The 25,646-nt window shown below is 36.4% G+C and overlaps 1 protein-coding gene across 7 annotated transcripts in view; it reads left to right on the top strand.

Annotated features, from left to right (window-relative positions):
• The window catches only part of GOLGB1 (golgin B1), an 87,656-nt gene that overhangs the window by 30,412 nt on the left and 31,598 nt on the right, over positions 1 to 25,646 (top strand). For 6 of the 7 annotated variants that reach the window (XR_008297688.1, XR_008297687.1, XM_027060961.2 and 3 more), the window contains exons 7-13: positions 1,472 to 1,594; positions 2,698 to 2,811; positions 4,801 to 5,203; positions 7,438 to 7,529; positions 14,342 to 14,456; positions 16,905 to 16,978; positions 20,068 to 25,253. Coding sequence is in view for 5 of the 7 variants with exons in the window: in XM_027060961.2 (XP_026916762.1) it covers positions 1,472 to 1,594; positions 2,698 to 2,811; positions 4,801 to 5,203; positions 7,438 to 7,529; positions 14,342 to 14,456; positions 16,905 to 16,978; positions 20,068 to 25,253 (6,107 nt within the window). In the remaining 2 variants the exon portion in view is untranslated. The remainder of the gene's footprint in view (positions 1 to 1,471; positions 1,595 to 2,697; positions 2,812 to 4,800; positions 5,204 to 7,437; positions 7,530 to 14,341; positions 14,457 to 16,904; positions 16,979 to 20,067; positions 25,254 to 25,646) is intronic. The other variant, XM_027060959.2, reaches the window with a different exon arrangement.

The raw sequence follows: 25,646 nt of genomic DNA, 5'->3' as shown, positions 1-25,646 counted from the left end.
ATTTTACTGAGTGGCATAAAACATGGAAAGCCAAGAATATAAATATATTATTAACAGATCCATCATAATGCAAACCATTCAGAATGAGTGAATAGCAAGCGTCAACACAAATGGAAAGTATTTTGAGAGATGAAAGAGGTTACCATGAGTGTGATATCCAAGGAAGGTACATGGAAAAATTAGGTAAAACTGTGATGGATAGATATTAATCTCGACAAGATGGGGGAAAGTATTCCATTTGTGAGGAATGGTCTGAGCAAAGTCACAGAGATTAAACAGGAATATGGTACATTTATAGGAAAGGATACGTAGATGCATTTGGTAATGAAGGACTCCAATGCCTATACACTTGCAACACAGGATTCCAGATTCATAGTAATGTCAGAATTAAGATAAAAAAATTACAAAGATTTTTTTCCTACCCAGAAGGAGAGCTGAGATAATTCAAGATGTCATAAATTGAAAAAATTAGCAGTAGTTGAAGGACCAATACAAACTGGGCAAGCTAAGATGAGGTCAGCATACTCAACTACAGATCTTAAGGAGATGAATAAGTAGGCATTCATATGCAGACACACATGTGCACACACGCGCACACACACACACACTACAGATCTTAAAGAAATGAGTAAGTAGGCATTCATATGCAGACACACATGTGCACGTGCACACACACATAACTGCAGAACAGAACAAAACAAAAACACTGATGTTAAACAGCTCACAGTCTATTTATTTCCATTTTATTCTGTTAAGAGCCATTTACAAATAAGGGTGATCTAGAAGCCTGCAAGTAATGACACCTGAAAATAGTGGTGTCAGGAAGAGGTGGTAAGAGTTTAGAAATATACCAAGGTCCTTGGTAAAAGCAGTTCTTTGAAGATAAGACGAGTCGATATTCCTGATGAACATGGATGCAAAAATTCTCAATAAAATACTAGCAAACTGAATCCAACCAATACATTTAAAAAATCATTCACCACGATCAAATGGGATTTATTCCAGTTGTAGAGAATTTTGAATAAAAGATCCATTAGTTTGAAGTTTGACTTAATAGGGCATGAGATTTTTCACTGAAAGTTTTTGAGCATGAGTGTGATATTGATGTGCCTAGGACTTAACAGAAACCTAATTTCACTTTGTAGGTTTAATATTCTAATCTCTGCAGAACTTTTAAAAAATATACTTCTTGTATATTTAAACATTCTAGTAGCCATGCAAATATAATTTTTAATCACAATTTGTATTTAGGCTGATTTCTGAATTTGATAAGAGGATTTCTCTTACACTGGAAGTTATTGTCAGGCCTGTCTCTCTTTCAGCATTCTCATCCTTGACATTAAAAATTTAATTTAAAAACTCTATTGTCTATCAGTTCTCAGTGTCTATCTTTGGAGAATAGTGTGTGAGTTTTGTTTGTGCTATATTCGGGGAGTGTAACGTGTATAGTTTCTCTGGTGTGTGTCTTTAGTTGAGTTCCATGCAGCAGGTGGTCCGAGAGAAAGATGCCCGCTTTGAAACACAAGTTCGTCTTCATGAAGATGAGCTTCTTCAGTTAGTAACCCAGGCAGATGTGGAAACAGAGATGCAACAGGTGTGTTGCTAAAACTTAGTAGAATGACTGTCATTTGGTTAACTTTTAATTAAATTTTCTACCTTTGCATACTGCTGTCTACTTGGTCTTAGTGTGCTCCTTAATTGGCTTCTTTTTGGTGATCTTGTCTTCTGTTGCATATTAATTATTTATTTTTTCTTGTCCTTACCTTGCCTTTTATGCCTCTAACCAGGTTGTTGGTACTCAAAAGCTAAATTTAATTGGCAAATGTATGTGGTAGTCAGAAATTGGTTTCTCTTCAGTTTGCCAATTGTAGCTGCATTAAAGACCTGATCCAAAGCTTCAAATCAATGAAGCCAGTTTTAAACTTTCAAAAAAATTATAAAGATGTAAAGGAGTGATTTTGAAGTCATATAGTCTCTTATTAAATCAATTATTCTAAAAAAATTCATTGGGTATATTTTGGAAATTGGCTTCATTGTTTTTAAGTTTATCATCTACTAACTTGAAGGTATTTGTTTTTATTTAGTGTGTAGTGCAGTCTGGTAACTAAAAGTGCTCCAGTGGTATTTCATGGTTGATGCATTTAATTGTTTTTGAGTGAAAACTTCTTCCACATTTTAAGTAATCCTTCAGAATACACCACTAAATAAAGTTTCAGAATATAGCACTCTTTGAAGTAGTATATTAATATATACATGTATCATTGATTTATTTATCCAACAAATGTGTATCGAGTGCATGTCCTGTGCATGAAGCTAGAAGAGAAATGGTTCTTGCCTGCAGAGAATGTTCTCTTTGGTGAGTGAGATATACATGTACTTATGTTACTTAGGAGTAGGACATTGACTATATAATTTTAGAAGTGGATGTTTTATTTTCTCTAATTATTAAAAAGCCTCCCTAATTCAGGGGCTTGCTTGTGTCTCAGTTTGGTTGTTGTCAGTGTACTGGAGAAGGCAATTTCGGAGATTCTTTTTTGTGCTGGAGGGGGAGCATGGCATGCTGGTGTCCCACTCTTTAATCTGTCATCTCAACATCCAAAAAACAGAAGTACACAAATCTACATAATATTTTGAAAGGTAAGCAGATAATGGTGCTCATTGGTTTAGCACATTGTATCTAAAACATTTCCTTCTCAGAAATTAAGGGTGCTACAGAGGAAGCTTGAAGAGCATGAGGAAGCCTTATTGGGCCGTGCTCAGGTGGTGGACTTGCTACAACAGGAGCTGACTGCTGCCGAAGAGAAAAACCAGGTACTGCCTCGTGATCTTCACTGCCTGTCTTAGGAGTGGAGTATTCATTTCCACTTTAGTTTCCCAGGCAGCACATATAACATCATAAGCCTTCTTTTTAAAGTTTATTTATTTATAATTTTTTTTAATGTTTATTTATTTTTGAGAAAGAGAGAAAATGGGGGAGGGCAAAGAGAGATAGAGACACAGAATCCAAAGCAGACTCCAGGCTCAGAACTGTCAGCACAGAGCCCAACGCGGGACTTGATCTCATAGACCGCAAGATCACGACCTGAGCCAAAGTAAGACACTCAATTGGCTAAGCCACAACCCGAGTGCCTCTCATTTATTTTTGAGAGAGAGCGAGAGAGCATGTACACATGGAGGAGTGGAGGAGGGGCAGAGAGAAAGGGAGAGAGAGAGAATCCCAAGCAGGCTTTGTGCTGTCAATGGGGAGCCCATCTTGGGGCTCTATCTCATGAATCGTGACAGCATGATCTGAGCCAAAATCAAAAGTCAGACACTTAACCAACTGAGCCACCCAGGCATTCCATAACATCGTAAGCCTTCTGAGAATTGGTGCCATTTACTCATTCTTTCAACAAATACCCTGTGCTTACATGGTGGTGATATAACGATGAGCTTACCTTTTGTATCTTTTATTCTTGCTTTTATTTGTATCTTTTATTCTTGCTTTTTCCTTTGTGCTTTTAGGTCTTATGCAATTTTAGGTTTGGTCCTGGGTCTCTAGCCCCATGCTTCACCTATGCTTATTGAATTCACTATGCTTATGAAATGAAAGAATGAATTTATAGCTCATGAAGCCTAGTTTCTGTAGAATGTCATACTGTCTTCTAGTGAGTTTCCTTTCTGTTAGTTTGCTCCTTTGGTATCTCGAATGGTTCTTGTGCCTGATTTTTACTATCCCTTGTTTGTTTTTGTTGATTTTCTGTTGGCTTGAAATAATCCCACCATGCAGTATTCCCTGAATCTAAAGTGATCAGACAAAGATGTTCTAAAATCTTAAGCTCAAGTATCCCATCCCAGGCTGTAACCCATTCTGTCATTCCCTTTCTCAGGCTGTCTTGACCTTTATTCTCATTGAGATCCTTCGGTCCTTTCACTTTGTTCCTCTGGTATGTTAGTTCTTTCTTGGCCTCTCTCCTTTCCCCATCTGCTGTTGACCCATGTTTGACCATTTGGAATACTCTTTTATCAGACCTTAGGTTCCCTATGTCCTTGTCTTATCACATTCAGGTAGCCAAATCCTAATGTAGAATCGGTGCTTAGTCCAGATTCATCTGGGTGCTGCGTGCTGCTGGAGAAAGTCAATCATCTTCTTTCTTCTTAATTTTCAACTCTTCTTGAGAAGGACGTGTTGCATAGAAACATGTTCCCAGATCTCCCATCCTAATAAAACCTATATCCTGATCCCGAGGCTCCTCTCACTGTCTTCAGGCAGTTAGGTTCAAATCTCAGTTGTGCCTCTTACTAGATAGTTACTATACAAATAGTTACAACTATGTGACTTTTGGCAAATTTCCCTTTTTCTCTGCTCCTGTTAATACCTAAGTATCTCTCTCATGGCCTCTATCACTTTTGAATTATAATTATCTGGTTAAATGGGACTCCCACTGAACTCTGAGTTCCATGAGGGCAGGAACGACATTCATTCATTCATTCGTTCATTCAATATTTATGGAGTACCAGGTACTCATTGTGACATGCACTATGCTTGGTGCTAGAGAACAGTGATGATAAAACAAAGTCCCTTCACTTATTGAACTTATTTTGTAATGGGAGAGACAGAAAATAAAAGATGACGCACAAATAAGTATGTATGAATAGAAACTGTTAAAAGTATCTAGGAGAAAATACAGGGTCTTATGCAATTTTAGGTTTGGTCCTGGGTCTCTAGCCCCATGCTTCACCTAGAACAGGTACTTCACTATGCTTATTGAAATGAAAGAATGAATTTATAGCTCATGAAGCTTTGTCTTTTTTTCTTAGATTCTCTCTCAGCAGTTACAGCAGATGGAAGCTGAGCATAATACTTTAAGGAACACTGTGGAAACAGAAAGACAGGAGTCCAAGATTCTAATGGAAAAGATGCAACTTGAGGTGACAGAGAGAAAATTATCTTTCCATAACCTGCAGGAAGAAATGCATCATCTTCTGGAGCAGCTTGAGCAAGCAGGTCAAGCCCAGGCTGAACTACAGTCCCGGTACAGTGCTTTAGAGCAGAAGCACAAAGCAGAAATGGAAGAGAAGATCTCTCACATTTCGAGTCTTCAGAAGACTGAGCAAGAGCTACATTCTGCCTGTAATGCTCTAAAGGAGGAAAATTCAAAGCTTCTCCAAGATAAGAGTGAACAGGCAGTTCATTCAGCCCAGGCTATTCAACAACTGGAAGGTCAGTATTTGGTTAGCACCTGAGTGTCTCCTACTTCAGAATTTCAGGGATATGTTAATGACATCATTTGCTCAAAGCAATTGAATCATTAGCAGAATTACGAAAGACATCTCTTCTGAACTCTTTGTCATTTTTCCTATCTCTGGCTGAAGTTATAATCTGACTTAATATTATAATTATCATTACAGAAATAAAAACTATTGATAATGATGTGTCATGTATTAAAAAGAATGCTATGTGAGGGGCGCCTGGGTAGCGCAGTCTGTTAAGCGTCCAACTTCAGCCAGGTCATGATCTCGTGGTCCGTGAGTTCGAGCCCCGCGTCAGGCTCTGGGCTGATGGCTCAGAGCCTGGAGCCTGTTTCCGATTCTGTGTCTCCCTCTCTCCCTGCCCCTCCCCCGTTCATGCTCTGTCTCTCTCTGTCCCAAAAATAAACGTTGGAAAAAAAAAAATAAATAAAAAATAAATAAAAAATAAAAAGAATGCTATGTGAAACATGACTGTGATCTGAAAGTTTCAGTAACTGAAATGAGTAGGATTTGTTTTTTGTTTTCTTCAAATTTTTCTTTAAATTTTAGTTAACATACAGTGCAATATTGGTTTCAAGAGTAGAATTCAGTGATTCATCACTTACATACAACACCCAGTGCTCATCATAAGTGCCCTCCTTATACCTATCACCCATCTAGTCCATCTCCCATCCACCTCCCTCTGATAACCCTCAGTTTGTTCTCTGTCTTTAAAGAGTCTCTTTTAGTTTGTTTCCCTCTCTCCATGCCACCCCCCATATGTTCATCTGTTTTGTTTCTTAAATTCCACATATGTGTGAAATCAGATGGTATTTGTCTTTCTCTGACTTATTTCACTAGCATACTACACTCTAGTTCCGTCCACATTGTTGCAAATGGCAAGATTTTGTTCTTTTTGATGGCTGAATAATATTCCATTGTATATATATGCCACATCTTTATCCATTCATCAGTCAATGGACATTTGGGCTCTTTCCATAGTTTGGCTGTTGTTGATAATGTTGCTATAAACACTGGGGTGCATGAATCCCTTCGAATACGATTTTTGTATCCTTTGGGTAAATACCTAGTAGTGCAACTGTTCGATCATAGGGTAGTTCTATTTTTAACTCTTTGAGGAACCTCCGTACTATTTTCCAGAGTGGCTGCACCAGTTTGCATTCCAACCAACAGTGTAAGAGGATTCCCCTTTCTCCACATCCTCATTGACACCTGTTGTTTCTTGTGTTGTTATTTTTACCCAATAAATGAGTAGGATTTGAATTAATTTTTGGGAAACTCAGGCTAGATCTAGGTACATAGGTAGGGAAACTGAATGGTGTGGAATCATCCTTACTTGTAAAGATGGATCTGAATGCTTTTCTTAAAGATAAAAAGTTCTTTTTAAGGAAAATCTTTATCCTTTAAGAAGGTCTAATGAAAACTTATTTTTTAAAAGTTTTATTATTAAAGTAATACATGCTTCTAATTTAATTTGAAGAGATTGGCATACATTTGAAGGAAAGATTTTAGAAAAACTTAAGTTGAAGATCTGTATTGAGGAGTTGAACATTAACCAGAAAGCCTTGAAAGGCATTACATGGGAACAGTGTATTACATGAGCACACTGTCCTCTTAACTGGACCATATTTATGTGCAGAGTTGTGCCATATTATCTTGATGGGACTCATAATGATTCAGTGTAGAGTGAAGAAAATAAAATTTAAAAATACTAAAGGCATTTTCAAGGGGTTAAGGAAAAATGACTTTGTAAAAAATTCTAATCCTGTTTTATTTTACCTTTTAAGGAAGTGGTTTACGGAGATGCCTTTTGGTCCTTCAGAGCATGTGAACAGTTAAAACATGACATTGGCATAATTTTAATTAAGATAACTGGAGTAAGGGGTGCCTGGGTGGCTCAGTCGGTTGAGTGACTGACTTCGGCTCAGGTCATGATCTCATGGTCTGTGACTTTGAGCCCCATGTTGGGCTCTGTGCTGACAGCTCTGAGCCTGGAGCCTGCTTTGGATTCTGTGTCTCCCTCTATCTCTGCCCCTCCCCCACTCATGCTCCGTCTGTCTCAGAAGTAAATAAACATTAAAAAAAATATTTAAAAAAAGATAACTGGAGTAAGCAGCATGTGGTATATCTCTAGAAGATAACAATTTACCAAGTTTCAGACTTGCAGCAGAAATCATTTTTATTTACCTACTTTCCTTTCCTTAGAGCAAGTCAAATTTCTAAGCAGACCAACCTTGCAGCAACACGAAGCAGCATCTCAGACTTCTCTCCCAGATGTTTATACTGAGGATACACAGGTAATTAAATGTTTACTTCTTACGAATATGATCTGTCTTTGCTATATCTATACTTGAGTGCTCTAATGAGAATTTATTCCAGAAAGTAGTATAAACTTTCTGTCTCTTCTGCCTGATAGGATGCTTTTTTAAAAAAAATTATTTATGTATTTTGAGAGAGACAGAGAGGATGTGAGCAGGGGAAGAGCAGAGAGAAAGGAAGAATCCCAAGCAAGCTCCACACTGTCAGTGCAGAGGCCAATATGGGGCTCAAACTCAAGAAATTGTGAGATCATGACCTGAGCTGAAACCAAGAGTCAGACACTTAACCAACCGAGCCACCCAGATGCCCTGATAAGATGCTTTTTTGGAGGTGATTCCATTTGAAAGGAATCATGAAAGCCATTAATTTAGTGTCTCAACACTGATTAATGAGGAAATAATAGATAATAAGTACCATGATCTCAGGAGCCTTTTTGATTCTAAGGTCTTAGAATTCTGATTTGGAAAGAAATCATTATTTTTGATTTTATAATCCCTTTTATCAGCTGAGAAGTCAATTTTGTTTTTGGTAGACTGAGATTTGATCAGCTTTAATGTACACAATTTCATCTAACCAGATGTTTAAGTCTATTATAGAAATCATAATGCTCTCATTAAGTAACAGTAGAAACTTTAATTGCCAATTAGCTGTTGATTGGCCCATATATTCTCTTTTCCTTCTGTAAAAATCTCTGTGAGAAGCTAGATTGTAATCATCATAAGGCTGTTACGGAGCATGATTATCAGAACAAGGAGAGTTAGTTTGATGCTCTTAATTGGCTAGTGTCAAGCTGGGATAACTGGATTCATTCATCTCCGTTATAAGCTATACCCTTCCAAACTGACAGACATATTGACCAGCAGAGTTCCATGGTCCCTGGGCAGTACTGTACCCTGATAAAAATTTTTGTTTCCTGGCTTCTAGCATCTAGCTTTCCAATCTCTTCTGTTCTCAAAATCACAACTTTTCCCTCTAATGTTTAAAGACATTTTTCAATAATTTCAAAAAATTTAAAGAATATGATAATGAATACCTCTATATCCACTATCTGGGTTCTATCAACATTTTACTAAAAAATAAGCAAAACAAAACAAAACAAAACATCTTACTGTATTTGCTTTATAAAACATCTACCCATTTATCCATCTACTACCTCATCTTAATTTTTTATGTATTTCACAGGAAGTTGTAGATACATTTTTCTCTAAATATTCCAACATGCATATCATTGACTAGATTTTAATATTTATTTATAGTTTTTTTCTTTTGAAGTAAGATTTATAAAACATGAAATGTATAAATATTAAATGTACCATTCATTGAGTTTTGTCAAATGCATACACTACTGTTACCCCAAATCCCTATCAAGATATATCACTATCTCCCCACGAAGTATTCTCATACCTTTTTGAAGCCAATCACATCCTAACCTTCTAGAGATGACCAATGTTCTGTTTTTTCACCACAGATTAATTTTGCCTGTTTTCCAGAGTCATGTAAATATATGTGCTCTTTTGTGTAAAGTTTCTTACACTCAGCCTGTTTTGAGATTCATCCATATTGCTGCATATATCATACTGTACTTTTTATATTGCTGAGAAGTACTTAATTTTGTGAATATATTGCATTTTCCTTTTGCATGACTGTGCTGTAATTTCCTGTTGATGATTTCCTGGGCTTTGGCCATTATGAATTAAGCTGCTATAAACATTCTTGTACAGGTATTTGTGAGGACATACGTTTTCATTTATCTTCAGTAAATACTAGTTGAGGAATTGCTGGGCCGTAGCGTATGTATTTAGCTTTATAAGAAACTGCCGAATCATTTCCCAAAGTGGTTGTATTATTTTACATTGCCACCTAAAATATATGAGAGTTCTCGTTGTTCCACATCTTTTCCAAGATTTGATATTGTCAATTTAAAAAATGTTAGCCATTTTAATGGGTGCTTGGTGGTATCTCATGGTTTTAATTTGCATTTCCTTGATGAAAAATGATATTGAACATTTTTTCTTGAGATTCCTGGCTTTATATATCTTATTTTGATCAAGTGTCTTTTCAAGTTATTCCCCCATTTAAAAATTGAAGTTCTTTGTCTTTTTATTATCAAGTAGTAGGGATTCTTTATATATCCTGAATGCCAATTTATTTTCAAATCTGTTTCGTGACTATTTTCTCCCACACAGTGGCTTGCCTCCTACTCATATTCTTCATGTCTTTTAATTAGTAGACATTTTATAATTTTGATGAAACCTGTTATTTATCTATTTTTTTTTGTTGTTGTTATAATTTTCTGTGCCCTAACTAGGAAACCTTTGCTTAATGCCAAGTCATGAAGTTTTTGTCTTGTTTTCTTCCACAAGCTTTACGGTTTTAGCCTTCCCAGTTAAGTCTCTGAACCTCAGAATTTTTGTGTGTAGTGTAAGGTAAGGATCAAGGCTTATTTTTTTCCCCCATATAGATGTCCAGTTGTTTCAGCACTATTTCTTGAAAAGACTTTACTTTCCTCATTGGATTTCTTTGGTATATTTGTTGAAAATCAAATGATTACTAGGTCCATTTCTGAACTTAGTATTCTGTTGTCTTGATCTGTTTGTCAGTCCTTATGCCAGTAACACACTGTCTTTACTACTGTAGAGTGTAGTTAGTCTTGAAGTCAAGTAGTATAAGTCTTTTGATTTTGTTCTTCTATTCAAGATCGCTTTATTACAGGTACATATCCACAGAAAGTATATAGTCTGTGTTCTCAAATTGTATTAAAAAAAAAAAAACGAAAGAAAGCTGGGTGGGATTTTGAGTTGGCACTGTGTTGAATCTATAGATCAATTTAGGGAGAATTGACATCTTAACACTACTGAACTTATCAATCCATGAGCAAATGTAGTATATTTTCCCACTTATTTTTATCTTCTTTAATTTCCTTCAGTGATGTTTTGTAGTTTTCATTGGAGGGGCTGTGCACATTTAAAAGTTTATTCCAAAGTAGTTCATGCCTGGTGATGCTATTGTAGATGGAATTATTCTAATTTCAGTTTCCAGCTGTTTGCTGCTAATATGTAAATGTACAATTGAATTTTGCTTAGTAACTTTATATTATCTGAACTTGACAAAAATTCATTTTATTAGTTCTAGTCTCTTTTTATAGATTCCTTGGATTTTCTAAACCGTTATGTCATCTCCAAATAAAGATGACTTTTACTTCTTTCTAATCTTTATGTCTTTCTTTTTTTTATGCAATAGCTAGGACCTTCATTTTCATTACACTATTTCATAAAGTGGTGAGATTCTTGCATTGTTCCTGATCTTATGGGAAAATGTTCCATATTTTACCATTAACTATGCTTACCATTAACTTTAGGTTTTCAATAAATGTCCTTTACTGGATTGAGGACATTCCCCTCTATTTCTAGTTTTCTGAGAATTGGCATTAAATTTTGTCAAATGCTTTTTCTGCATTTTTCTAAATGCACATATGGATTTTCTTTTATATTCTGTTAATGTGGTACAGTATTTTAATATTAAACCAACCTTGTGTTGTTGGGATAAATCCCACTTGGTCATGAAGTATTATCCCTTTAATACATTACTGAATTTGATTTGCTACTATTTTGTGAAGGATTTGGTATCCATATTCATGAAGGATATCAGTCTATAATTTTCTCTTTGTTTTATAATATCTTTGTCAGATTTTTATATTAAGATTGTGCTGGCCTCATAAGACAAGCTTGAAAGTGTTCCTTTTTATTTTCTGAGAGTTTAAGATTGGTATTAAATGTCTGAAAGAATTCAACAGTGAGACCGTCTGAGTCTAAAATTGTAAAAGAAAGAAAGAAATTGAATTTCTTTTACAGGTATAATGCTAATAAGATTTTTTTTCATCATATGTCAGTTTGGGTTTTTTTGTTATTGTTGTTGAGATTTTGCCCATTTCATTGAAGATGTCTAGTTTTTGTCATATTGTTGGTTATAATATTCCCTCTTTATCCTTTTAATGCCCATAGCTTTTTAGTGGCACTCACCCTCACCCCAGTCCCTATTGTTTTTTAAAAACTGAGATATAATTGATACATCATTGTATAAGTTTGAGGTGTACAAAGTATTGATTTGATTCATCTATATTTTACAGTATGATTACTTTAGCCTTAGCTAACACCTCCATCATGTCACATAATTATCACTTCTGTTTTGTGGTGAGAATATTAAAGATCTAGTCTCTCAGAAACTTTCAAGTATGTGATACAGTATCATTAACTGTGTATCACAGTGCTGTAAATTAGCTCTCCAGGACAGAATTTGTTCATCTTCTCACTGCAAGTGTGTATACTTTGATTAAAATTCCCTCAATTTATGCTTTGTTTTCCTGAGCAGTGTTACTAGCAATTATTCCACTTCTTATTTTTTTTAAATCTTTTCAAAGAACTAGCTTTGGCTTTGTTGATTTTCTCTGTTACTGGTCTGTTTTCACTTTCATTGATTGTTGCTTTCTGGTATTTCTTTCTACTTAATTGGTTTTACTTTGTTGTTCTTTTGCTAACCTCTCAAGGTAGAACTTTATATCAAAGGTTTAAGTTTTTTTCCCTCATATAAGCATTTTTCGTTTAAAGTTACACAATTCTCTCAAAGTCCATAGTTTGATATATTTTTTATTGTTCATTTTTTATTGTTCATTTTCCTTGCGATTTCTTCTTTGTGGATTATTTAGAAGTGTGTTGTTTAATATCTAGAAATTTGGTTTTATTTCTAGATATTTTATTATTATTGATTTGTAATTGGATTTCATTGTGATCAGATAATATGCTGTATATGATTTGAAATCCTTTGACATTTTTTAGAGACTTGTTTTATGATACAGCCTGTGGTCTTTCTTGGTGATCATACCTTGTGCACTTGTAAAGGATGTATATTCTCTAGTTATTGGATTCTGGAATTATCTATTTTTCCTTTTAATTGTCATTTTTTGCTTCTTCGTAATTTGAATTTCTGTTATTAATTACCTTTACATTTATGATTTTATGTCTTCTGAGGAAATGTTCTTTATTTCATTTATAAAATGTTACTCTATCTCTAGTAACATTTCCTTACTTGAAGTTCTTTTTTTATCTGATATTAATGAAAGAACTCTAGTCTTCTGATGTTTACTGTTTGTATAGTACGTTCTTTTCTATCCTTTTACTTTCAAGTTACTCTTTCTTTAAAGTGAATGTCTTACCTACCCTATGACCCAGGAGTAGCACTGCTAGGAATTTACCCAAGGGATACAGGAGCACTGATGCATAGGGGCACTTGTACCCCAATGTTTATAGCAGCACTCTCAACAATAGCCAAATTGTGGAAAAAGCCTAAATGTCCATCAACTGATGAATGGATAAAGAAATTGTGGTTTATATACACAATGGAGTACTACGTGGCAATGAGAAAGAATGAAATATGGCCCTTTGTAGCAACATGGATGGAACTGGAGAGTGTTATGCTAAGTGAAATAAGCCATACAGAGAAAGACAGATACCATATGGTTTCACTCTTATGTGGATACTGAGAAACTTAACAGAAACCCATGGGAGAGGGGAAGGGGAAAAAAAAAAAAAAGAGGTTAGAGTGGAAGAGAGCCAAAGCATAAGAGACTCTTAAAAACTGAGAACAAACTGAGGGTTGATGGGGGGTGGGAGGGGGGGAGGGTGGGTGATGGGTATTGAGGAGGGCACCTTTTGGGATGAGCACTGGGTGTTGTATGGAAACCAATTTGACAATAAATTTCAAAAAAAAAAAAGTGAATGTCTTAAAAGCAGCATAAAGTTTGGTTATGCTCTTTTATTTCTTCTCATAATCTCTACTTTATTAGAGTGTTTAGTGTCCATTTAATGTAATTATTGATACGATTGGATTTAGCTGTACCGTTTTTTCTTATTTGGGATTTGATAATTCATTTTTTCTTCTTTCATTGATTTTCCTTTTCACACTCTGGCAGGTGTGTTTGCCCCAAAGTCTGTTTCCTTGTTTTTCAAGATCTCATTCTGAGGCTTTTCTGTCAGTGTTTTACTTGCTCCTTGTAATGCAAACCGGGAACTTCCCTTAGAATAAGTCATAGAATCCTTAAACTCATCTCTTGCCATTTCTTTAAACATTAAGTGAAGATTTGGGGCTGAGTAGGCTGTAAAGACTATCAAGGCTCAAAAATTCTACACTTTTATGAAGAGTTGTATAGAAAATCCCCTTGGCGGAGAAAAACCTGTATAAAACGACAGACAACTAAAGATGTGTCCTAATGAGATATTTGCGTCACTAGGAAAACAAAACCAATATGGATGCATAAATGAAGCACAAGATAATTTTTATTACCCTTGGAAAAAACAAAAACAGTTATGGCTCTTCTTCTTTTTAAAGATTATATATTAACTTTTGTCCCTGTTCTTCTTTGGGAGTCACTCTTCATGTTTAGTCTCCTACAAGAGAGTGATCTGGTTATCAAGTGGCATTAAGCAAACTTTGTAATGTTACTTATGGACCTGAAAATGTTTTTTCTTGTGCAATAGACTTGAGATTTCTGTCTTTGTAATCCAGTGCCTATTCTTAAATTTGAAAGCCAATGAACTAGAAGTTTGTGTGAAAATTTTTCTATCTTCTGATAAAAAGCATTACTTTAAAGATGAGCTAGGCAAATAAGTAGATGCCATATTTAAAGTATTTTCATGGCTGGAGAACTTTTAGAAGACAAAAATGCCAGAGGCTATCTGGGCATTATGTGAGGGTTTTTCACTGAGAATCATTAATTTGTTGTCTTTCTACATTTTAGGTAGTCACTGAGGAGAATATTGCCTTTTTGCAGAAGAAAGTGGTAGAACTAGAGAATGAAAAGAGAGCTTTGCTCCTTAGTTCTATAGAGCTGGAGGAGCTGAAAGCTGAGAATGGTACGTATACATGAAAACCATAATTCTCTGTCTTCTCAACCCACATGCTTCTACTTTTATCACTATACATGTATAACATGTAGATTTTCTGATTCAATGACAATGATCTTAGCACAGCTGGTGGTTATTAAAGATAGGATTAATACACAATGACCAATTAGAGCATCATACCCGTGTTTATGTAAGTATAACATTTTACATTATGGGATGTAAATGCTGCAGGATATCAGTATTTTGGAGTGGTCACAGGATCTTTTCAGGAGCATGGCTTGAATAGGACCTTAATAAGAGGATGAATTTTTAAAGAGGCAAAATGATGAGAGAAAGGGTATTCCTGGTAATACATTTTGGGGATGAAGTAACAGAGATCAGTGTAAAATAAAGGTCCAAAAGTAGAAAACATTTTGAGTTTTGCTCATGCTATATACTACTTACAACCCTATCCCTTTCGTTTAGTCAGGCTAATTCTTACTCATCTTTCAGACCTCAACTAGGGTACTTTACCAAGTAAAGTTTGTACCATTTCTTTTTATTTTTTTTAATGGTTATTTACTTTTGAGAAGGAGAGAGAGAGAGAGAGAGAGAGACAGAGCCCGAGTGGGGGAGGGGCAGAGAGAGAGAGAGGGAGACACAGAATCTGAAGCAGGCTCCAGGCTCTGAGCTGTCAACAAGGGGCTTAAACTCACGAACTGTGTAATCATAACCTGAGCTGAAGTCAGATGCTTAACCAACTGAGCCACCCAGGTGCCCCAAGTTTGTACCTTTCTTAAACTCTAGAGACAGTATTTCCACCTTAACCATTTTTCAGTTCTACTTAGCTGGGGATTATATATCTGTATTAGACTGTTCCCACCATTGCTAATATATAAAGAACACCACAAATTCAGCTCATTAATCAACCCACTTAAAGCACTTCTTTGAGACTTTATCCATGATGCTTATTTTGCAGTTTTGCAAACAGTGCCTATCACCGACATGTAGCTCATTATAGTTTAGAGGTGTTACACAAGTTCCATTCTCTTTGCTTTTTCCTGCAAGGATCACTGCCCTTAAGGTTTTCTGTATTAGTTTTTGTGTTTGGTTTTAGGTTACCTTTGCTTTATGTGTCATATTCTATTCAACTCCCCTTTTGCACTTCCGTTTCTACCACTGTACCTCTTCCTCAAATAATCTTGTGAGATGTCTGAACACATTATATACTGTCTCAAATTCATTTGTTTCATGAATTGTCATTCATTCATTTAGCAGATTTCTGTGGTACCTATTCTATGTGCCAAGCAGTAATCTAGTTGCTGTGATAACTTGCCTAACATATTACAGGGCAAGATAGGCCATGAACAGATATATAAATAAGAAAATTTCAGAACATGGTAAGTATTAGGATAAAAATAAAATAAAATAGATAACTGCAAATATGCCTGGGGGAAGAGGAAAGCAACATTAGAGTCATTAGGGTAGGCCTCTCTGAGAACTTGAAACCTGAATGAAGAAAAGGGGACAGCCATGCAAAAAGGCCAAGCAAGAAGCATTCCAAGCAGAGAAAAAAAGCAGTGCAAATACCATGAAATCTGAATAAACTTGATATGTTTGCAGACAGAAATAAAGCCAGTATTTTGGGAGGAGAGTGAGCAAAAAAGGGCCAGTGCAGAAGAAAAGGTTGTAGAATAGGTGGGGTCAACTCATGAGAGCCCATGTAGGTCATGTTAAGACATTTAGATGTAGTATAAAATGCTTTTTTTACCTTTAATATATCTGTCTTAGCTTCTCAAAAAGAGTATAAACTTCTTGGGGGCATGTTAATACTCAGTGTTTTTATCCTCCAAGGTACTACTACCCTTTTTAGATATATGTATCAAAATAGAACATGGGGTAGAATTTAGAAGATTGGATTATGATCCCAGCTCTCTGTGAACTAGCTGTAGGTCATGTCATTTCAATCTTTCTTTATATGGTCATTGAGGAGATTAGATAGCTGTGTTCTAGTGCTAAAATTTGATGTCTTTATAAACATATGTGAAAGAACATTGAAGACCTTTAAGTGCTGTATGAATGTAAGATGTATATTATGAACACAGTAGGGTTATGGATAAATCAAGGCAAATTTATTACCCTAGAAGTCCCAAATTGTGCCACAGAAATAGCTGCTACTCTTCACATGCTCTGGCATCCTTCTCCTCTAAAGCCCTCCACTATTTATATACTTCATTCAGATTAACTATCATCACCTAGAACCATTCTGTCTTTTTCCCCACCATTGTCTTATATCACGTCTTCTCTTGCCATTTCTTTTTGATAAAATAAGCCTTTTATCTTCCCAAAACTATTTTGTTTATTTCTTTCTTCTTGGATTATATCATGCATCTCAAATAGCCTCACACACAATCATGTCTCTGTTTTCTCAAACACTCTACATAAATCATCTAAGGATATTTATTTTGTGGCTTTCAGAAAAACTGTCTTCTCAGATTACTCTCCTGGAGGCTCAGAATAGAAGTGGAGAGGCAGATAGAGAAGTCAGTGAGGTAAGTGATATGTTCTTAAAATAACCAGAATGTGAACTAGATCAAGAGAAGTTAGCTTCAAACCTAAACATTTCAGCAACTTTCTAATGTTGACAGAGAATTACATTATCTAGAAATGAGGTCTATTTAAGAAAGTTATAATGGTTATTATTTCCCATTTGGTCTCATTTATATCAAAATATTGGATTTTTTTTTTATTTGTCCTGAACCAGAATACAAGTATAGTAGCCATTTGTTTGGGATTTGATAATTCATTTCTCATACTGGGTTATTATTTATCTCAACTTCTCTGCCCATCTCAGAAAAGTTTCTCAGTGAGATTAGATAAAATCTCTAGTTCCCCTCCACTAAATTGGTATAGTTTCATTTAGGATTATGCTCAAAAGAATATTTTTGAAGAATGGTGCTTTTTATAACCTGAAAATTACTATAAGAATGTGTGATTCCTAAATATTCTGTTGTTTTAAGAAGTCAGTGATAGAGTCATAAGTGGCCTTGAAGAATAATGTAACTTCTTAACAGAAGTGTCTGCTTAATTATATTAGAGTTCTTCAGAGAAACAAAATAGGGAGTGTGTATATATGTAGAGAGAGAGATTTATTTTAAGGGAATTAGTTCATGCAATTGTGGGAGCTAGCAAATCCAAAATCTAGAGGGTAGGCCAGCAGGCTAGAGACCGAGGGAAGAGTTACAGTTCGAGTCTAAAGGCAGTCTGGTGGCAGAATTCCCTCTGTTTGGAGGTGGTCAGTCTTTTTTTTTTTTTTTTTTTTTTTTTTTTTTGGTTAAGGCCTCAACTGATTAGATGAGGCCCACTTACATTGTGGAGGGTAATCAAAGCCTACTGATTTAAATGTTTATTTCACCTAAAAAATACCTTCACAGACACATGTAGAATAATTCTAGAATAATGTTTGACCACGTATCTGGGTACTATGCTTTAGCAAAGTTGACAATAAAATTAACCATTATACTTATATTTAGTATTTTTTTATGGGACTGCTGATGTGCTGTTCACAAACTTGGCAAAAGGAAACTAAAATTTGAAAGTTATAGCATTATATGGATACTGGCAGAGTAAAAATGAGTCGTGTTTGGCCAAGCAGGTGCTTAATGTTTTAAGATGCTTAGCAGTAGTATCTAGTGAAAACAAGATAACTTAGATCAAAAAAGAGGAACAGGTAAGAAAGATGGTAATTTCTTAAGAAAAAGAAAAACAGGGGCACCTGGGTGGCACAGTCAGTTATGCGTCTGACTTCAGCTCGGGTCATGATCTCACGGTCCATGAGTTCGTGCCCCATGTTGGGCTCTGTGCTGACACCTCAGAGCCTGGAGCCTGCTTCGGATTCTGTGTCTCCCTCTGTCTCTGCCCCTCCCTGCTCATGCTCTCTCTCTCTCTCTGTCTCAAAAATAAATAAAAACATTAAAAAAAAAAAAGAAAGAGAAAAACAATACCAGAAGGGAGAACACAAAAACAGAGAACAAGGGAAAAGAAAGGGGGAAAAAAAAACACACACACACACACAAAGAAATTGCAAAAGGAAGGGTGCCTAAGATAATCCTTTAGGGTAAGAGAAAGTGAGTAGAAAAGGTGCATAGAAAGTGTAAGCTCAGCTGAAAGGGAAAGGCTAGTATTAGCAGAAAAGTAATGAGAGTGGCTGGAAAAAACAAAGTTCTCTGGTATAACATTGGGTATATATCTTAGGGATAACATTGATTTTTCACCTGAGCCAAAAAGTTGATTGAACTTAGTAGATCTCATGGAGAGCAGCAGAGGGTGTGACCAAGGGAAGGAAGAGAGTGAGTGAAGTGGCATGATGGAGAAGAGGAAACAAGTATACTTAGGGTGAGAGAGAGAACAAAAAAGGAATTATATTGAGGTCTTCTGGGAGAAAGTGATGTCTTGACTATATCAGGTCTTTAGTGTATATAGGGATGGATAAATAAGCATGTGACCTGAAGAAATTATAAAAGGAGCTTTTTCCATGTGCTTAAATACTCTGTCCAGTGTTAATCTCCAGAAATTTGATTATGAATAATGCAGACAGCAGAGAATTTTAAATGATTAAAAATAATGCTTATGAAAAATTATAACCTTTCTTGAAATAATAATTTTAAAGTGATGAATATTTTTTCTTATTCAATGGCTGAGAATGTTACCAACATAGTAGCTAATATTCATTGGATACTTACTGTGTGCCAGCTTTTGCTAGTAAATGGCAGAGCTAAGATGTGAACTCAGTTGGATTGCAGAGCTTGTACTCTTGGCCACTACATTATTTGACAATCCTATGGGGATTTTTCCCCTCCTATCAAATTGGAATTTTTTTCGGGGGAAAAAAAACGGTGCTATTGGCAAAGGTGGAGATTTCATTGTGTACACTGTCTCCAAACTCAATTTAGTAAAGTTCTAATGAAATTTACCAGGAGATTCACTGATTTTGTTTCCTAGGAAGACAATTATAGAAACAATGTATATGGATTAAGCAGTCTAACACAGCTATCTTTGTAATAATAATGGTTAATATTTTGTCAGACAAGTCTGTAATTTCATACCCACCCCTCAGTAGAACTTCTTTTTGGTTATTTGATTATGGTAGTTTATCTCAACCTACTTGTTTAATAATCCACTTATCTGGTGGTAATGGCTATCTTATGTAATATTTCCCATTTCAACGGAGAGTTTAGGAAAAAGGATCTCATAACTTCCTTTTTGGTGTGGGATCAAACAAAATTTAATGCATTTCCTGCTTTTCTTTTTATTTTTAAGCAATTCTCAAGAGAAACAAATAGGAATTTTAATCCAAAGAAAAAGTTTCCCAAGTACGGGATATCCAGAAAAGGAGTTCCAGGCTACTATACAGGTCTTATGAATATGGCTTGACCTCAATACAGGATTGACAGGGTACTCTGACACAGAGGTCCAGTTTGGGAAATAATAACTGATTTTAAAAGTATTTAGCAGCTTTATGGAAGGAGGTTTGGACTAGAGATTTTCAGGTTTTGAAAAATGCCTGAAATATGAGTTTTTAGTTAGGCTCTTTCTTATAAGACATCTGATTGAGGCTTTTCCTTTCTTTTTTAAAAAATAGGTCAACATGGTTGATATTACCGGACTCAGCAAGAGTAGCTCTTCTGCTGAGGAGAGTGGACAGGATGTCTTAGACAACACATTTTCTCAGAAACATAAAGAACTGTCCGTTTTATTGCTGGAAATGAAAGAAGCTCAAGAAGAGATTGCATTTCTTAAGCTGCAGCTCCAGGGGAAAAAGGCCGAGGGGGACGCTGAGGTCCCTGACCAGAAAGAAATGAAGCAGACAGAAAGTGAAGGAATACTTACAGTTAGCATGAAAGTATTGCCTGAAGATACAGGGCAACATTTTCCCCCAATGCCACATGAAGGGAGCAGTCTTCCAACACTTGAAAAAAAAAAGCAGATGAGTACTAAACATCAAAATAGAACATCTGAAGAAATATCTTTAAATGACACTGAAATGGAATTAAAATCAACCAAACAGGATGATGTTGATAAATCCCTTTCTGCTGTACCAGGAATTTGTCAGTGTCACCAGGATGAATTGGAAAGGCTAAAAAGGCAAATTTTGGAGCTCGAGATAAGCTCTCATAAAGCAGAGGAAATCTATGAGGAAAATTTAGATGAGAAAGCTAAAGAAATCAGCAACCTAACCCAGTTGATTGATGAGTTTAGGAAAAATGCCGAAAATACCAACAGTGCATTCACTGCTTTGTCTGAAGAAAGAGACCAACTTCTCTCTCAAGTGAAGGAACTTAGTGTGGTAACGGAACTGAGGGCTCAGGTACAGCAACTGGAAGTGAGCCTTGCAGAAGCAGAAAGGCAAAGAAGACTTGACTATGAAAGTCAAACGACTCATCACAACTTGCTTACTGAACAGATCCACAGTCTCAGCATAGAAGCCAAATCTAAAGATGTGAAGATTGAAGTTTTGCAGAATGAACTCGATGGTTTGCAGCTTCAGTTTTCTGAGCAGAGTGCACTGATAAAAAGCCTGCAAAGCCAGCTGGAGAAGAAGGAAAATGAAGTTCTTGAAGGTGCAGAATGTGTAAGGAATATATCAAATAAGATGGAAGAACTTTCTCAGGCTCTTTCACAGAAGGAACTTGAAATAGCAAAAATGGATCAACTCTTATTAGAGAAAAAAAGAGATGTGGAAACCCTCCGACAAACCATCATAGAGAAGGATCAGCAAGTGACGGAAATCAGCTTCAGTATGACTGAGAAAATGGTTCAGCTTAATGAGGAGAAGTTTTCTCTTGGGATTGAAATTAAGACTCTTAAAGAACAGTTGAACTTATTATCCAGGGCTGAAGAGGCAAAAAAAGAGCAGATAGAAGAAGATAAAGAAGTTGTTTCTGGCCTTAAACAGAATTATGATGAGCTGAACCCAGCAGGGCTCCTAAGTAAAGAAGAACTTCAGCATGAATTAGACCTTGTAAAGAAAGAAAGTGAACAGAGAAAGAGAAAGCTCCAGGCAGCTCTTATTAACAGAAAGGAACTTCTACAGAGAGTCAGTAGATTAGAAGAGGAATTGGCCAAAGTGAAAGATGAATCTACGAAAGAGATCCCACTCAATGAGAGTGAGAAGAGAGAAATGGAAGAAGACAAAGAAAGCAAAGAAGACTCAGAAAAATGTGTGACTGCTAAGTGCCAAGAAATAGAAATTTCTTTAAAACAGATAATATCTGAGAAAGAGGTGGAGCTAGAGCATGTAAGGAAGGATTTAGAAGAGAAGGTAGCAGCTGAAGAAGAGTTACAGGCTGTGATCAAACAGATGAATCAGAACCTGCAAGAGAAGACAAACAAAATAGATTTGCTGCAAGCAGAAATCATTGAAAACCAAGCAGTTATCCAAAAGTTAACCACAGGTAACAAGGATGTAGGTGATGGAGACTCAGCAGCACCTGTAAAAGAAACAGTGGCCATCAGTCCACCTGGTGTGGGCAGTGGCGAACACTGGAAACCAGAGCTGGAAGAAAAGATGCTGGACCTTGAAAAAGAAAAGGAGCAACTTCAAAAGAAACTACAGGAGGTGTTAACCTCTCGAAAGGCGATTCTACAGAAGGCACAAGAAAAAGAAAGACATCTTAGAGAGGAACTAAAGCAACAGAAGGATGATTATAATCACTTACGAGATCAATTTGATGAGCAGAGGAAGGAAAATGAAGACATCGGAGACCAACTAAGACAACTCCAGATTCAAGTAAAGGAGTCTGTAGACAGAAGACTCCTGAGCATCGACCAGCAGGATCCAGGACCTCCAAATCAAAGTTTAAAAGAACCTTTATTCAAAGCCACAGAGCAGCAACCTGCTCAATCTGTTTCAGAATCTGACTTGCTTTCTCCTAGAGATGCAGATGCTCTGCAGAGCAGTACTTCTGTTGTCCAGATTAAGAACCAGCTGAAAGAGATAGAGGCCCAGAAAGAGGAGTTGGAATTGAAGATTAGTTCTGTGATAAGTGAGCTTACTAAAAAATCAGAAGAGGTATTTCAGTTACAAGAGCAGATAAACAAACAGGATTTGGAAATCCGGAGCCTGAAGACAGCATCCCATGAGGCTGAAACCCATGCAGAAAGCCTGAGGCAGAAGTTGGAAAGCAGTCAGCTAGAAATTGCTGGATTAGAACATTTAAGAGAATTACAGCCTGAACTAGATGAATTGCAGAAACTCCTAAGCAAAAAGGAAGAAGAAGTTAGATACCTTTCTGGACAGCTTAGTGAGAAAGAAGAGGCGCTTATGAAAGTACAGACAGAGATAATGGAACAAGAGGATTTAATCAAGGCTCTCCATACACAGCTGGAAATGCAAGCCAAAGAACATGATGAGAAGATAAAGCAGTTGCAGGTGGAACTTTGTGAAATGAAGCAAAAACCAGAGGAGACTGGGGAAGAAAGTAAAGCAAAACAACAAATACAGAGGAAACTGCAAGCTGCTCTTATTTCCCGAAAAGAAGCACTAAAAGAAAACAAAAGTCTCCAAGAGGAATTGTCTTTGGCCAGAGAAACCATTGAACATCTCACTAAGTCTCTGGCAGATGTGGAAAGCCAAGTTTCTGCTCAAAATAAAGAAAAAGATACATTCTTAGGAAAGTTAGCTCTTCTTCAGGAAGAAAGAGACAAGCTCATTACAGAAATGGACAGATCTTTAATGGAAAATCAAAGTCTCAATGGCTCTTGTGAAAGTCTGAAATTAGCTCTGGAGGATCTTACTGAAGACAAGAAAAACTTAGTGAAGGAAATTGAATCTTTGAAATGTTCTAAGATTGCAGAAAGCGCTGAGTGGCAAGAGAAACACAAAGAGTTACAAAAGGAGTATGAAATCCTTCTGCAGTCGTATGAGAATGTTAGTAATGAGGCAGAAAGGATTCAGCATGTCGTGGAAACTGTGAGGCAAGAGAAGCAAGAACTGTATGGCAAGTTGAGAAGCACAGAAGCAAACAAGAAAGAGGCAGAAAAGCAATTACAGGAAGCTGAACGGGAAATGGAGGAAATGAAAGAAAAGATGAGAAAGTTTGCTAAATCTAAACAACAGAAAATCCTAGAATTGGAAGAAGAGAATGACCGGCTTAGAGCAGAGGTACATTCTGGAGGAGGTACATCGAATGATGATGTGGAAGCACTTCTTTCTTCCAATTCCAACTTGAAAGAAGAACTGGAAAGGGTCAAAACAGAGTATAAAACCCTTTCTAAGGAGTTTGAGGCTTTAATGACTGAGAAGGACTCTCTATGTGAAGAGGTTCGAGATTTAAAGCATCAGGTTGAAGGTACTGTATCCAAACAAGGTAGCCTGGAGGCCACTGAGAAACCTGATAACCAAAGGGATATCTTTGAAGGGACAACACAGTCTGTCCCAGGTGATTCTAATGAACAAAGCTCTCTGAACATGAGCACAAGGCCTGAATATTCAGAATCTGTTCCATCTGAGAGCAGTGCCGAGAAGCCTGATGAAAATGAGAATGTCAGTTCACATGATGAAATTAATAACTGCCTGCAGCAGATTGATCAGCTCAAAGAAAAAATTGCTGAATTAGAGGAAGAGAAGCATAAAGAAAGAGAATTTAACCAGACTTTAGAAAATGAGAGAAGTACCTTACAGAGTCAAATATCAGCAAAGGATGATGAACTAAAAATACTTCAGGAAGAAATAACCAAAATAAACCTATCAAATCAGCAAATGCAAGAAGAACTTGCCAGAGTTACCAAGTTAAAGGAGACAGCAGAAGAAGAGAAAGATGATTTGGAAGAGAGGCTTATGAATCAATTAGCAGAACTTAATGGAAGCATTGGGAATTACTATCAGGATGTTACAGATGCCCAAATAAAAAATGAGCTACTGGAATCCGAAATGCAGAACCTTAAAAAGTGTGTGAGTGAATTGGAAGAAGAAAAGCAGCAGTTAGTCAAGGAGAAAACTAAGGTGGAATCAGAAATACGAAAGGAATATTTGGAGAAAATACAAGGTGCTCAGAAGGAACCTGGCAATAAAAGCCATGCAAAGGAACTTCAAGAGCTGTTAAAAGAAAAACAACAAGAAGTAAAGCAGCTGCAGAAGGACTGCATCAGGTATCAAGAGAAAATTAGTGCTCTGGAGAGAACTGTAAAGGCCCTAGAGTTTGTTCAAACAGAGTCCCAAAAAGATTTGGAAATAACCAAAGAAAATCTGGCTCAAGCCAATGAACACCGCAAGAAGGCAGAAACAGAATTGGCTAGCTTCAAAGTACTGCTAGATGACACTCAAAGTGAAGCAGCAAGGGTCCTAGCAGATAATCTCAAGTTGAAAAAGGAGCTTCAGTCCAACAAAGAATCAGTTAAAAGCCAAATGAAACAAAAAGATGAAGATCTGGAGCGGAGACTGGAGCAGGTAGAAGAGAAACACCTGAAAGAGAAGAAGAACATGCAAGAGAAACTGGATGCTTTGCGTAGAGAGAAAGTCCACTTGGAAGAGACATTTGGAGAGGTTCAGATTACTTTGAACAAGAAAGACAAGGAAGTTAAGCAACTTCAGGAAAACCTTGATAGTACTGTGGCCCAGCTTGCAGCTTTCACTAAGAGCATGTCTTCCCTCCAGGATGATCGGGACAGGGTGATAGATGAAGCCAAGAAGTGGGAGAGGAAATTCAGTGATGCTATTCAAACAAAAGAAGAAGAAATTAGACTCAAAGAGGAGAATTGCAGTGTTCTAAAGGATCAGCTTAGGCAGATGTCCATCCACATGGAAGAATTGAAGATCAACATTTCCAGGTAAATGGATAAGTTTTATGCTCTTCTAAATGTAACTGAAGGCAAAGAAAGTCACTATTTAAACTATTTCTATTGCCTTTGATATTACAGGACTCATTTTGGCTTAGACTTCTCTAGAAGCTATATTCTCCCTCACTTCTTTTTTTTTTTTTTTCAGTGATTTTTGACTAGTATTAAGGTGAAATATCCATGTTTGCTTCTCTTCCCATCTTTCTATTGAGAGATCTCTTTGATTTCTCCCTTTTCATTTTCATTTCCACTATCTTTGTCTGGGTTTTTACTGTGGTACTCCCAAATGACTGCTTTAGCTTCCTAAATGATCTCCTCTTTTCTCTTCCCTATATTTCACATTAATTCATACTGCATATACCTGTTAGAGTTCTTTTCCTCTAA

This window comes from Acinonyx jubatus, chromosome C2, assembly GCF_027475565.1.
Source record: "Acinonyx jubatus isolate Ajub_Pintada_27869175 chromosome C2, VMU_Ajub_asm_v1.0, whole genome shotgun sequence".
Classification (NCBI taxonomy): Eukaryota; Metazoa; Chordata; class Mammalia; order Carnivora; family Felidae; genus Acinonyx; species Acinonyx jubatus.
This window is presented reverse-complemented; position numbering and strand designations above follow the sequence as displayed.